General features: G+C 49.0%; 1 protein-coding gene across 6 annotated transcripts in view; it reads right to left on the bottom strand.

Annotated features, from left to right (window-relative positions):
• ARHGAP32 (Rho GTPase activating protein 32) overlaps positions 1-14,715 on the bottom strand; it is a 251,279-nt gene that overhangs the window by 25,425 nt on the left and 211,139 nt on the right. For all 6 annotated transcript variants that reach the window (XM_064634498.1, XM_064634496.1, XM_064634497.1 and 3 more), the window contains one exon: positions 9,457-9,606. In XM_064634498.1, the coding sequence (XP_064490568.1) occupies positions 9,457-9,606 (150 nt within the window). The remainder of the gene's footprint in view (positions 1-9,456; positions 9,607-14,715) is intronic.

Below are 14,715 nucleotides of genomic sequence, written 5' to 3'. Positions count from 1 at the left end.
TGTATTCTCCCTCACTTCCAAGAACTGACCCACATTATTATTCCCACTTGTGTAAAAATCCAAGCCCTCTGTCATGAGCTGCCCCATTTCCTGGTCACACACACTGATTTTTCTCTGGACTTATGCACTTGGGAAAGGGCAATCCTGGAAGAGGGAACTGTAACCCATGAGCTGGATCCGTGAGCAGATCCAGGCACAGCTGGAATCAGCACTGGACTCTGCTTTGCCAGCCTGGACTTTTCTTTTATGGCAGCTCAGCCAGGGCTGGGTGAAAGCAAAGTGCAAAGTTCAAGCCTGAGGAACATAAATCCTGGGTTGCATCAGGCAGGGGAGGTCGATCAGCACGGCTGGCAGGTCCTGGGGCAGCAGGGACGTTCCAGTTTGGGATCTCAGGGCTGCAAGGGCAGCTCACTGCACTTCCACCAACGACTGGAGGTGTTGTACAGCACATCCACGGCCCAGGCTGTGTCCAGCCAGCTCTCTGGAGTTGGTTTTTACTGTTTCAGGATCATTAAGGCTGGAGAAGCCCTCTGGGATCATTGAGTCCAACCATTCCCCAGTACCTCCAAAGCCACCACTGATCCATGTGCCACATCCACAGGGCTTTTAAATCCCTCCAGGGATGGGGACTCCACCACTGCCCTGGGCAGCCTGAGCAGTTCCAATGCTTGACAGCCCCTTCAGTGAAGAAATTTTCCCTACTATCCAATAAAATACTACAATACATTCGGGTTTGGCCTTAGTGCTGGAGTTTTTTATTTAGATCAATAACACTCACTGCAACTGAGAGGGTAAAAAGTTCTCCCCTTGCTAAGAGCAGCAAGATAAGAGCACAAGCAATTCCTGTACTGACTGTGACATTTTCCCTCGTGCTTGTTCCCCCCACAGCTGTAATGTTTCGAAATGCAAATTAATTTTCAACTCCCTGCTGTCCTCTGGGTCACTCAGGCACAAAGAATTCTCTCCTCACAGCTGCAGGCAGGGGGAGAGAGAAGGGGAGAGAGAAACTGTCTCTTTTTAAACAGCAAAGGCTTGTGTTCCCTGCTCAGACCCTTTCTGCAGGGATGTCCCCCAAACAAGGGATCTCCATGGGGCCCCCATGTCCCCCTTTGTAATGCTGACCCTGTCCCCAACAACCTCCAGCTCCAGCAATTCAGAGGGCAGATGGTGAAGCAATAACAGTGCCTGTTACGGTTGGAAATTTGCCCAAAATAGCTCAAAGCTCTTGGCCTTTGAACGTCTCAACTTGTGTTCAGTTTGTGCAGCATCTGCAGGAAGGGGAATGTTCTCTGCTCATCTCCACTTTGGGTCAACTACTGCCCTTTTTTCCAGGCTGCTGGATCCACCTTTGCTGTCACACAAGGCTGGATGTGCAGAGCCAACACCACCACATCCAAAGGCACATTTAGGCACCTAAACCACTCCATCTGCCCCAATTCACAGGGAATTCCAGTGAATTTGGCATCGTCTGGTTTCCAGAACACCTGAAATGTTCAGATTTGGGATGCAAACCCAACCAGGGAACACAACAAATATAGGGAAAACACACAGGAGAGTTCACTTAATTCCTACAGACATTCCCAACTGGATCTCACATGCCCATCTGTGCTAACAGTGGAATGAATACTATCGGTATTTTTATCACACTCCTGATCTCCCAAGTACCTCATGGGTATTAGGAATTTGCCCTGTGGCACCTTGAGGGCAGATATGGGCTGTCAGTTTGATTTTACAAGCCTGGAGATGGAATGGGAGATAACAAACAAGTTCCCCAAGGCCACAAAAGTGCAGGAGAGCCAGGTTTGAGCTCCCAGCTCACCTGCCAGAGCTCTGAGTGCAGCTCTGGCCACTGCTCCAGTCCTTTGGAGATGGATTTGGGATAAAAAATTACCATAAACCATGAAATACCAGAAGAAAAATGGTTTTGGCACGTCTGAGGCTGCCTGGTTTCAATATATGAGCACTCTCCTAAAAAAGGGACAGCCAGGAGAGCAGGATGGAGGGAAGGGGATGGTTTATACCTGTGAGCTCAAAGAGCTTGTCAAGCCACAACAGCTCCACTGAATTACTGCCCCAAAGGGCAACTTTAAAACCATTTCCCCCCTCATTTACACCACGTGTACACAGAGCCATGGGCTCAGGTGCAAGTGGAAATGCTGAGACAGGCCAGTATTTCTTCATACATATACACTACTAAGTGAGGCAGAACAGGGAGATTTCCAGTTTCCTCAATACCTACATTAGATGGGCTTATCAGGAAACATGGGATACAGCCCTGATTTATGAGCTGCAGCCCCATATGAAGATATATATATATATATATATGAAGATATACAAAACCCAGTTATCCAGGAGAGCATTACAAAAATTCGTGGATGAGAACTGATGCATTATTTTTCCTGCTGTGCCAATGGAGAAGTTAGGATCCACTTTTTTATGGCAGAGAAGGTGATCACCCTCCAGGCATCCCTGGATAACAGCTCGATGCCCAAAAGTAAAGGAGATGAATCCTGCTTTAAAGGACTTGCCAAAGTCACACAAGAAATGTCTCAGCAGAAAAGAGAATTGCAAACAAACCCTTCAAAACTCTGATTTATGTCCGAATCACGAACTCCTCTAGACACAGAAGGAAAACCAGGATAGCAGGATGCCAGAGCTGAACTTACTTGAAGGTTTGAAACTTTTCAGTTCCCATTCAAACCTGTCAGCTTGGATCCTCTGAAAATACCTCCTGGAAGTACAAAACTGCCCCCAGGGTTCGTTCACAGAGTGAACCCAGCCAACACACACCCTCAGCCTCGTGCACAGCCAACATCCCCCCCAGCCCCTGGAAAGGCTGTGGCCAATTCCAGCCCTCTGAGGGAATGGTGCAGGTCACACACACGACCTGCCTCGTTCAGGTAGCACTTCAATAACCCTTTGCCCAGGAGCAAGAATTATTGCTCAAACAAAGCCATGGTCTGGCTCTGCCAGCACTCCATCCCAACAATTCCAAACCCAGCTGGGAACTCCAGGCCAGGCTGCTGTGCTGCCATGGGCAGGTACAAACTGGGGATCTATTCCCCATGGAAGCCCTGCAAATGCTGCAAAGTCCTTCTGAAGCGACAACCTTGGAGCAAAGCAGTTCCCTGGCAAGGACAGCATGAGCAGGGATTTCACCTGGGCCTTCAGAACATGGAATCCCAGAATGGTTTGGGTTGGAAGGGACATTAAAGCTCATCCAGTCCCACCCCCTGCCATGGGCAGGGACACCTTCCACCAGCCCAGGTTGCTCCAAGCCCTGTCCAACCTGGCCTTGGACACTTTCAGGGATCCAGGGGCAGCCACAGCTTCTCTGGGCAACCTGTGCCAGGGCCTCAGCACCCTCACAGGGAAGGATTTTTTTCCAATATCCCATTTAAACCCACTCTCTTTCAGTTTGAAGCCATTGCCAATATAAATGGATTTCAGGGGCCACCTTGTGTTTACAGTTACTGACAGTATTTAAAGGAAGGAAGGAGAAAAAGCTACGATTTTGTAAATATTTATAACTTTCTACTTTTCAGCAAAGTTTGCTTTGCTTGTTTGTCATGTTCTAGTTCATTCTTCAGCATTAACAGGGCAAGGAAACTGGTTACATTTACCCTCTCAGAGTTAAAATAAAACATCAAGAAAAACTGAAATTACTAAATATGTAAGACTCAGCTGTCCTGAATTCCAAATCAAGGCTTCCTTCACAGATGGCAAAGATCCAAAGCCAGCCAGGCAGACCTTTATTATAATGAAAATTACTGGCTGGTAAAAGGGGCTCCTCATACTAACACCAGGAACCAGAGGGATGACATTCAGATTACCAGATTTTTCCTGAGCTAAGGGGAATCAGATCTTTACAGATCCCTGCCAGGAGGATGCCAAGATCTTATTCCTTGTGTTTCTCTGCTCTGGTGACAATGTTCTCCCTATACCCAAATCTGCCATAAATTAACATCACAGGCAACTCCATCACCCAGCTGCAGCCAGGACATGACCCAGGGGATGGAGAACACCAGAGGACCCCAGACAAGCCCTGATGGCACCAGAAACCCTGAGGTGCTGTTACAGAGCTTGTCTGAAGAGCATCACAACCAGCTCAGGAGAATAAACCCATCCCTAAGGGCCAGGAAATACCGGGATGGAGGTTCCCAGTCTGCCGTAACATGACCTTACACACAGTTCTGAAAGGTCTCAGCTTCCATTTCAGTTTTTCTTTAATCCTACCCAACCTGCCCAAATTAATTACAAATAAACGTGGGGAACAGGAAGGACCGAGAGGAAGATCAGGTGTGTTAGTAAACTTTGTCTGTCATAGGCATTTATGTCTTCAGCAACAAGCCAATCCCTCTTCCTGACCAGGTATTCCGTAATTACAAAAATTATTGGTATTTTGTAATTACAAAAATGAGGCACAGATCCTTCACCAGGGGAAACCTGTCAATTAAAAGTTCCATTTCTCAATTTATCTTTTCCCCTGACAGAAGCTAGGGATGTATCAATGTGACAAAGACATAAAGAGGTACAAAAAATGCCATTTGCTTTTAGCCCACAAAATCCTCTGTGGATGCAGCTGGGCTGTGGGGATGGATGATCCCTCGAGGTGAACACTTGACATTACCATACCAGGGCTAAGCCTGTGCTCTGGTCTAAACACTGGGAGCGAAAGGGTCATTCCCAACAAGTGCCAGGCGACAGGAATATCTGGTGGGGAGAACAGGCAGGATTCTATCCCCCATCCGCTGCAGTCCAAGCAATCCCAGCACATCATTCCCAGAGCATTTGAATAAGAAGTACAGTAACCCCTCCTGTGCTGCAGCTCAGGATCCCCTCCTTCCCACGAGGGGATCATGGCTTTTCCCTGGTGCTGCCGACCCATCCCGAGGGAGCAGAACGGCAGCTCTGTAACCCTGGGACCTCCACCAGCTCCAGGAACGTGCCCAGCTCCCCAGGCACTGCCCCTCTGCAGCCCAGCAGGACATCCCTCCTCACATCCCTGCTCTCCCACATGTGTCACACATCCCGGGCTCTGGGGGAGCTCCGGGTGGAAATATTCCGAGGCACAAACCAGGCCATGGAGCAGCTGCTGCAATGCAGCACTTGAGCAGCTCCCACGCTCAGCAAACACCCTCTGCGAGCACAACCTTCTCACTGGGCTCGAGCTAAAGTTAAGGCCTGTTTGGTTTCCTTCGGGAGAAAAAAATTTGGGGGAAAAAGGAATGTCCACCTACAAAGGGAACAAGACCAAGGTCTCTTCAGGAGTCAGGGATTAGGGTGAATTTGCTGCATCTCACAGCTCCAGAGAACTGTGACAGAACGCGAGGGAATGGCTGGAGCTGTGTCAGGGCAGGCTCAGGTTGGATCTCAGCAAAAGGTTCTTCCCCCAGAGGCTGGTTGGGCACTGCCCAGGCTCCCCAGGGCAGTGGGCACAGCCCCAAGGCTGCCAGAGCTCCAGGAGGGTTTGGACAATGGTCTCAGGGACAGGGTGGGGTTGTTGGGGTGTCTGTGCAGGGCCAGGAGTTGGACTGATGAGCTCTGTGAGTCCCTTCCAACTCAGGATATTCTGTGATTCTGGAAAACCAAACCATGGCAGGTGTGAACAGCTCCAAACCAACTGGGAGCACCTCTGAGGGTGATGAAGAAACAGATCCTCCCTGCTGAGCCTGGGCTGCTTCCAACTGACACTGCCCTGGCAGGGGAAGGATCCAACCCCAGCAGGAGCCAAGGGATGAGTAAGGACTGGGATGGATGCAGACAGAGCCGACTGGAGAAATATTGTGCAAACCAACATACTTGAAGGGAGCATCACCACAGGCTGTGCCAGATTTAGACCCAATAGAGGAGCTCAAAATCCCTCCTTATCAAAACCAGTTCTACTCCTGCAGGGCCCAGCCCATCATTCAGTGCTGACATGTGACAGGAGATGAACCAAGGCACTGACTGCTGAGACTTTCACTGGGAGCAACACACCTGGAGCACAGAGGCTCCTAATTCCCACTTCCCCAAGCAGCTTGGAACACAAATGATTTTGGAAAATAATCCTGTGATCTGCCCATGATTCAGAACCTCACCTGAGAGACTGGACAGTGAAGCTTCCTTCCCCTCACTACTCTCCCAGGGCCTTGGGGAAAGGACTGCTGGGCACCACAGGAGGTGGCACTCCTACCCCAGAGGGGCTCCAGCACTGTTTGGAGAGCTCAGTGTCAGCACAACACAAACTGGAATTAAACAACAAACACACCAAACCCCAGGACACTGCCTAGAGATCATCTCAATCCCCACCATGAATCACCAGGCACACAGGAGGATTTAAAGGTGCCTCGTCCCTCACACTGTTCTTGCAAACACTTGTTCAAATCCTCACCTCCCTCCCTATTCCTGCTCAGTGTCACTGCTCAGATCCACCCAGCACAGAGGGAAATGACAACCACCTCCTCACCAACAGCAACCAAGGCAGCAGCACCACCAGCCCCTGCTCCATCCATCCCACCTCACCCAGACACCCTCCCCGAGGACAATCTCTGGGCACAGACCATCCTGTCCCAAAGTTTAGCAGCTGCATGTTCTGTCCCACCAGCCCGAGAGGCACCTGCCAGCAGGGACAGCACTGGCTTCACCCCAAAAACTCAAGGAAACCACATTCCAAAACCTCAGGTAAACCACAGCAAAGGCTTTGCTAGGTCAGAGCTCGGCGTGTGCTGAAGGTGGAGCTTTGCAGGATGGGATCCTGCTCTATACCATCAAACCAGGTCACAGTTCTGCATCACTTTCCTCCTGTGCAGCTCATGGCAATTTATTCTCCCTCCCAGCGAGGCTGGACGGCTGCAGAACGAGCAGGGACTTGCTGAGCCCACAGAAAGACAAGGTACTGCAGGAGGTAAAACATCTCTGTGTTTGTCAGTCCCCCTCTGGGCACAGAGCAAACACACTCCTCTCCTGCCTAAGCACTCTGAGCCAGCTGCCTCAGCAGAGGCTTTATTAAAAAAATGTTACACCTATTGCAGGTTTTGTCCTCATCCCTTTTATTCTCTCGTTCCGCTTCTCACTCACCAATTCCCACCTGAAAGACAAGCAAAGTTTCAAATATTCATGACTGCAAAACTCATGTTTTACAGCACATTTTTGAGAATTTAGGCTTTGTCAGCTTCCTAAAGCTGATAATTAATAAAATTCTTAACATAACTCCAGTTTGGTTCAATGTCAGCACGTCACTCGGTCCAGTCTCTGGGCATGGTGTCATTTGCTCCTTCAGTCCTGCTAAATATTTCTGGGTATTGGACACTGATCTACCAAAACTAGAATTCACTTAAACAAATCAATGAATACATTGGGTTCTTTTTGTTCTTCTGAACTTAGATTGTGATCCCAAAGCATCACCAGCAGGTACCACACACAGACTTCAGCCACAGTGTTCTCTGTGCTCCCAGAAAATTCCTTGTGCTGGTTATGCTCTAATTCACCTCAGGGTCTCCCCGACACCTTTCAGCAGGTCAGCATTGCCTCTGGCTCCAGGACTGAGCCACATTAATGCTACAGAAGGAGGGGATCTTAAAATGCTGTGCATGCACAGAGCTCAGTTCACAGGGCCCCAGAAACGTCTCCACAAAACCCATCCCGGGATTACATCACTTGGAATACAGGTCAGGAGCTGAATCACCCAGAAAACAACAATCCTGCTGTGGGAAACGGAGCCATGCCCCTGTTAGCAACACTCAAATTGGATCTGCTGCACTCCAGGGAGTTAGGAAAGAGTTATTAAATCAAGAGGGAAAGCAACTGGTGACTTCTGAGCTGCAGGGCCCTCATTAGCACAGCTCAGGCAGAGTGATGGTGGGCAGTGACCAGGACAAGGACAGAGCTCCCAGAGACTGTCAAACACTGGGTTAGAACAGTGCAGTTCAGCTCAGGATGTGTCTTCTAATGCTAAATAAAACACGTACCCTTAAAGGCAGAGGAAGAGAGGGCAGGGCAAAGCTTCAGCCATGGCTGACTTGTGCCTAACGAAAAATGGAGAGGGCTGGGGATAAAGGGAACGTTCCCTCTCCCACTAATGAGCTCACTGTTGGCATGGCTCCTGCCCTCCAAGGCTGCTCCCACAGCATGAACACAAACCCAGCTCCATAGTTACCATGGTGTGAATTCCCAACTCCTGCTGCAGCTCTTACAGGAGTTACTGTCTGTTCCTGTCTCCAAACCAGCCAGGTTCTGGCTCTCTGATGCTTTCCAAGCCCCAGCAGTAAAGATTCCTACTGGTTCCAATTAACAGGGCAAAGAGCCTTCCCACAGTCCTGATTCCATAAGAACAAGCTCATATTATTCACTAACTGGTAGTAAAACACTCTGTGTCACGGGAGGGAGGGCACACTGCTGTTACCAACCGAATCCCATGGAAAAAGTGCATGAAATAGCTCCCTGCCCTTTGCCAGCCCTTTTCCAAAAGGCACTGGATGAACCAGGAGTCTGAAGTAACAATAGAATCTCCCTTCCTGCCCCAAATGTCCCATCACTTCTCCCTCAGCCTGCACACAAAAGCTGGGAGACATCGGATGAACAACTCGGGCACAAGAACTGCTGCAAACCCTCTGCAAGGAGCAGAATCACCAAACAGACCAAGCTGACACAGCCAGACAGTGATGCTACTTCCATCCCTGATTTCCTGATGCCTTTAACTCCCGGGTAAGCCCATGGCTGCTCCATCCTGCTTTGCTAAACACCCCTCAGTGTGGCTGTCAATGGAACGAGCCTGGCTGGTGACCTGTGACAACACCCAAGTCTCTGTGACAGCATCCAAGTGCTCTGTTTGCTCCTTGGCACCTCCAGGTACTTCCCCTGCACAGCCTGGACTGGGCACGGCCCAGGGGGAGGGGAGGAAAAAGCACATGAAACCCAAGCTCATTCCAGGAAGAGTTTTCTTGGAATGGAGAGCTCTTCTCTGTCTCCCTAAAGAGGTGACTGGGAAGGGAAAGTGACTGAGAAGGGATCCAGAAATCTTGCCACAACAGAGAGAAAAGTAAGCTGGGATGAAAAATAATACCCAGTTAATTCCTGTAAATTCTGTGAAATCAAGGGAAAAGGCAGAAGAAGGATTTACACTGTGAATTGTGCTGGAATCATACAAAGGTAACAAGTTAGAGAAATACAGAGATTTAACACACCTGTTAATTAATCACTGACACCTATGTATAAATAAAACTTATTTTCCTGAAAAAAGAATTATTCGAAGACTTCAAGAGGTTGAAAACTCATCTTCAGCAGTTCCAGGCATCTGCAGTGCTCCCACACTGAACCACAACGCTTCCCACATCAAACCACAACATTTCTCCTCATTCCCCTCAGCTTCCCTTTCCCCCTCGACTTTCGTTACCCACCCTCAGCCCTCTGTGGCTCCAACCACCCCGAGATGAGATTCCCACAGGAGGAAGAGCTCAGGAGCAGAGTGTTTCTTACCATCGTGGCCAGAGTTGAGCAGATGCTCTCCCAGGTCACAGCCAAACACCCTTTCCTTGAGGATCCCCCTCTGCTTCAGTTTCTGTTTCGTTGGGCGCGACTTCATGAATGTCCGGAGGAAGGTGATGAGCTTCCCGTGCTTTTTGGACACTGCACAACAAAACAAAACAACCACTTCAGTTCAGATCTGGCTGCCTTGGGCAGAACTTGTTCTACAGAGCACGTAGAAATGTAGTAACACTGATAACAATTATTTACAGGAACAGCTTTTCCGAGGTTCAATACTAAACAGAGACCTGGCTGGTGTTGTTATCCTTGGCTAGTGCAGAATTAACAGGAGCTGTAAGGGAGGAATTTAACACAAAGACACGTTTATCTGAAGAGCAGCTTCAGGTGGGAGCTGTTTTGGACGGTGGGCAGCACCTGGGAGCTGGAATTCTCATCTCTGGAAAAGGAACAAGGCTAAACTAGAAAAGCTAGTCATCTCCAGTGCAAACACAGTCTGTAATCTACACTCAGGAATAAATGCTTTGTTACTGGCTCTCATTCTAGTAGTGAAAGGCACCTCTGGAACAAATGGATGACTAACAGTCTCTGAGGGTGTTTGTAGCTCTCTCATTGCTGCATCTGCCCTGCCAGCACACCCCTGCTTTCACTGAACCTCCTGCAGCTGGGCCATCCCAGGCTGTTTAACTCCCTCAGTCTGCTCAAGCCATCACAAAATAAAAACACAGAACCACAGAGTCACTGAGATTGGGAAAGATCTCCAGAGTCCAACCTTTGCCCAAACACCACCTTGTCTCCCAGCCCAGAGCACTGAGTGCAATGTCCAGTCATTTCCTGGCCACCTCCAGGGATGGGGACCCCACCACCTCTCTGGGCAGCCCATTACTGCCTTTGTTTTATTTAACAGATAACTAAAGTAGCTAATGGAAGAGATGAAGTTTATCCCCTTCCAGAACAAACACGAGAACCTACAAAGAGAGGAGGACGTGGCCCAGGACCCTCCCTCCAAACCTGCTGGGGAAACCCGTCCCTCTGCCAAAACCATCCAGCCCTGCTCCGGAGAGCTTAATTCCCAGTGGAAGGACAAGGAGAGTCAGGCAGGGCAGAAGTGGGTGACGCAGCCAACCTAGGGAGCAGAGGCTGGGCCCAGGTTGAATGGGAGCAGAACAATGCCCTGGAATGTCAACCCCTCTTCCAGAGGCCCTGGGTGAAAGGGAGAGGCCTCCCCGACAAAAGTGCCATTGTGTACATGATTTAAAAGCAGTTTAACTTCAACAGAAGAGCTCTATTGAAGAGAACAAATCGCTGGGCATAAAGGGCTGAGCTTTGTGAGGGAGCCTTTACAGCCCAGGAAGTTGTGAAGGCTCCTGCAGCACCAGCAATGGCTCTGCCCTGCTCCTCCCTCACATCCCAGGGAGGAAAGACAACCAGCCACATATTCCACCTGCACTAAACCCACAAACACTGTAACCAAAAGTCAGCAGAGTAATGCTGTGCCAAAGCAGAGATAACCCCTGGGGACAAAGGCCCATCCCTTCAGGGTCACCACTGCTCACAGGGAGAAATCCAGGGAGCAGCTCTGGAACTGGGACTCAGTACAACAGAGAAACAGAGATGGCTGGAGAAACACCTCACACAGGGGGTTCTTCAACCAGGCAACAGGAAAAACCTTGTCCCAAGAACACAGTTATACCACTTCATGATGGTTTAATGCCTTTACACAGCTCAGTATTTTCCCTTCTATTTTACCAGGTATTGATGCAGTCTCTCTATTTATATATATTTATATATAAATAAATAAACATGATTCCACTCACACATGTCAGTAGAGCAAACTTCTCCCTCTGCACAAAGTCCCCTTTAGCAACGTGACACCACCCTGATCCTCAGCACCATCCCAACACCTGAAACCCTAAAAACTCCACCCAACCCCACTGTGCATCCTCAGCAATCAAACCCAGATCATTTAACAAACACAGAGCACTGAGCATGACAAACTGTGGCTGTGGGGGCTTTAATTAAAGGAGTGTTTGCAGTTTGATGGGGTTTTTTAATTACACACAATAAAGGAACAGATTGTGCTGACATGCCAAACAAAGTTAGGATGAGGCTTGGTTGTATCCATCATCACAGGAAAGTGAGGGCTCATTTATCATCTCCTATCAGCCCAGCTCAAGGATAAATGGAGACAGTCTCATCCTGACTTGTGTGGAATTCCAAAAGTTAGTACCCTCAGGCTGCTGGACAACACTGCTGGAGGTGAGAGACCTGAGACAGATGCTTTTATAACAGGCAAACAGACAAATAAAGCATTTACTGACACCAATAAAGCAAATATTAACATCTGCATGTTCGTTTGAATCATTTGACACACTCCACTTACAGTTCTTCATGAAGTGCCTTGCTTGACTTAATGAAAAATGAGCCCATCAGAGAATGGATTTTAAATGGAGAAAAATGCATCTAATTCCAGTCCTGCAGAAATTCTACTACTAATGCTGGTGACCAGATCACCAAGTGACTTCTGGGTGTCACCTCAGGCTCTAAAACCAGGAAAAGGTGCGATGGATGCACTTGCATGATCCAGAGATGGACGACTTGGCTTGGAACTGATGCTTGACTTCACTGACCAGAAAAGTGACCTGAGTTTTTAAAACTCTGCCTTTAAGCCACTCAGTGCAGGTTAAAATAATTGTCTTGTTTTCTGCACCATTAATCACACTCCTACAAACTCCCTCCCCTAGTGAACTGGTGCAGCAGCCCAAGATTGTCAGGGCAGGTTTGGTCCCCAGAAATTCCCTTCTCCACAGCCCCTTGGAAGGTCTGAATGGCTCCTTGGTCACACATTCCCTCGCCCCCAAGTCACTGCCTGCTCTGGAGGAGACTTTCTCAGCCTACCCCAGGCTCAGAGTGTTAGACCCACACAGGAATGATTCACTGAGAGCCGTGAGGCTGCTCCTGGGTGGGGAAGAACAAGAGAACAGCAAGAAAATCCGAGCAGTCCTGTCTGTGCTGACAGGTGATTAAAAGAACAAAGAGCAGGTAGGTGTGTGAGAAGGATCAGCTCTGCTCATGAGCTGCCCTCCTGCAGGGAAAGGTGAGATCCTCTCCATGCTGCTTCCCAGCCCTCTGGCATCACTGACCCTCCAACCATGATGGATCCTGAGAGAGTAATTCATGAATTCATTAATTCATTTTGGTTTAGATGGAGCTGATGAACAGATGAAGCTGCTTTATAAGAGCAGTCCCAGCTTCTAGATAAGCACCAATGCCAAGGGCTACCAGGACTCCTGCAGAATCCATGTTTTCTGCTCCAAAACATTGGTCCCCAACGTTTGCTGCCCCACAAGTGCCAGCAGTGCTCTCCTGCTGCACCACAAACACTTGTCCTGCACCCAGAACTGGTGACTGCAGGGAAATCAGGGAATCAAGGCACCGGCTTTGGACCAGGAACAAATCTACCAGTGTTACAAACTAAGCAGATGTGGATAAAACAATCAGCCCTTTCCTACCTTTATTGTCCCAGTAGTAAAGCAGGGATGTGATCCATCTGCTCCACTCCCAGCTTGGGTCTCCACACGAGGTGTTCAGGCTGACAAGTGTGACAGAAATTCAGAAACCAGCACTACTAAGAGATAATTTTAAATGGTTGCTCTCCCCAGAGATGCTGCTGAGTTACCAACTGACAGCCAAGCCAAACCGCACCAATATTGCATTTATTCCCATTACCTTCCACCTCAGATTTAACCACTATAAAACACATTGTTTACCAAGAAATGGAGACTTTCCTAGAAGGAGCAGGGGCTGCTTTTCCTCAGAAAGGCAGGTCTGTCTCAATATCCTAGCCTGAACAAGCAAAGACAAATTCTCCATCTAGTATATATCTAGTATATAGTATATATCTAGTATAACCTGGCTGCTAAAAAACCCCAAGCAAAACCCAAATGCAAAACTCCACCTGAGGCTGGAGACTTTACTGGAGCTTTGCTGGCACAAATGGGTCAATTAGGAGCAAGAAAAATATCTCCCCCCTCAGCTGACATAACTGTGCTGGCCAAAGCCTTCCCACGGTGGGAAGGCAGGGAAGGAGAAGGGAAACTCATGCCAGGTAGTTTGTTGTGGTTTGGGAAGGTGCCACGGTGCCTCCCTGAGGGACATTTATTGACCCAGCCGTGCTGTTGATGCTTTACCACCAGCTTTGGCAGTGTAAGCGAGGCCCAAAATTCTCCTGACATGGATAAAAACTATTAAATAACAATTACCTCATTAAAAGCAGGGCTCCCTCACCCTCAGGCCCTGCAGCATTTGCTCTGTTTATGGCACAGACCTGTCAGCCACCAGCTCCTCAGGCAGCTCCATGCTCTGGTTCAGCACAACATGCCCTCCTTAGTTATTCAGGAACCCACAGGGATCCTCCTGCTGAGGACTGCAGTGCCTTCCTGCAAGCTCAGAGCCCAGGGTGGCACTGCTGTGTGTCCCCACACCTGTCCCTGAGGCTGCTCTGGGAGCTGAGCCACCGCCGTGACCCGGATTAGGAATAATCTGTGGCCCCTGATGCTCTTAGGGCAGAGCTGGAGCAGCCCAGGTGAGGGGGTGGAGGAGACAGCCCAGGAACAGACCTGCTCCCCGAGCTCCTGGTGCCTCCTGTGCCCCTGTGGATTCCTCAGGGGAGCAGTTCCTTGGGATTCACAGCCCTAAGAGCAGAGCACAGCCCAACAACCCCTCGTGCCTCAGCCCAAACTGCAGCACTATCATGTCTGCCCATAAAACCCTTCCAGAGACCACTTCCAGAATGTAATATTGAATTACAATTACAATATTTAATTACCATTGCCCAAAGTGTTGGCAACAGAAGGAAAGGTAGGATGAAAAAGAGCAGTGGCTGCCGACTGCTTGGTTTTTGATCATGGAGACCAATTGAGGAGAAACTTTTCAATAAACTCAGCCTTACTGTGCCCCCAAATCTGTTTTGTAGAGGTGTTTTCTTTCCATTTTCAGCAAGAAAAACCCCATCAGGCAAAGGCTCCAAGAACAAAATACAATCCAGTCAATCCTGCAGGATGGGACATCATCTCCCACCTGACTCACCCTGCTCTTCCCAAAGACCAGGGGACATCCAGATTTTGAATAGGATCACAGAATCCCAGAATGGTTTGGGTTGGAAGGGACCTTAAAACTCATCTTAACGCCATGGGCAGAGACACCTTCCACTAGAGCAGGTTGCTCTAAGCCCCACCCAGGATGACAGCAGCT

Source organism: Pseudopipra pipra, chromosome 23 (genome assembly GCF_036250125.1).
Source record: "Pseudopipra pipra isolate bDixPip1 chromosome 23, bDixPip1.hap1, whole genome shotgun sequence".
NCBI lineage: Eukaryota > Metazoa > Chordata > Aves > Passeriformes > Pipridae > Pseudopipra > Pseudopipra pipra.
Note: the sequence above shows the minus strand (reverse complement) of the source record. Positions and strands in the feature narration are given on the sequence as shown.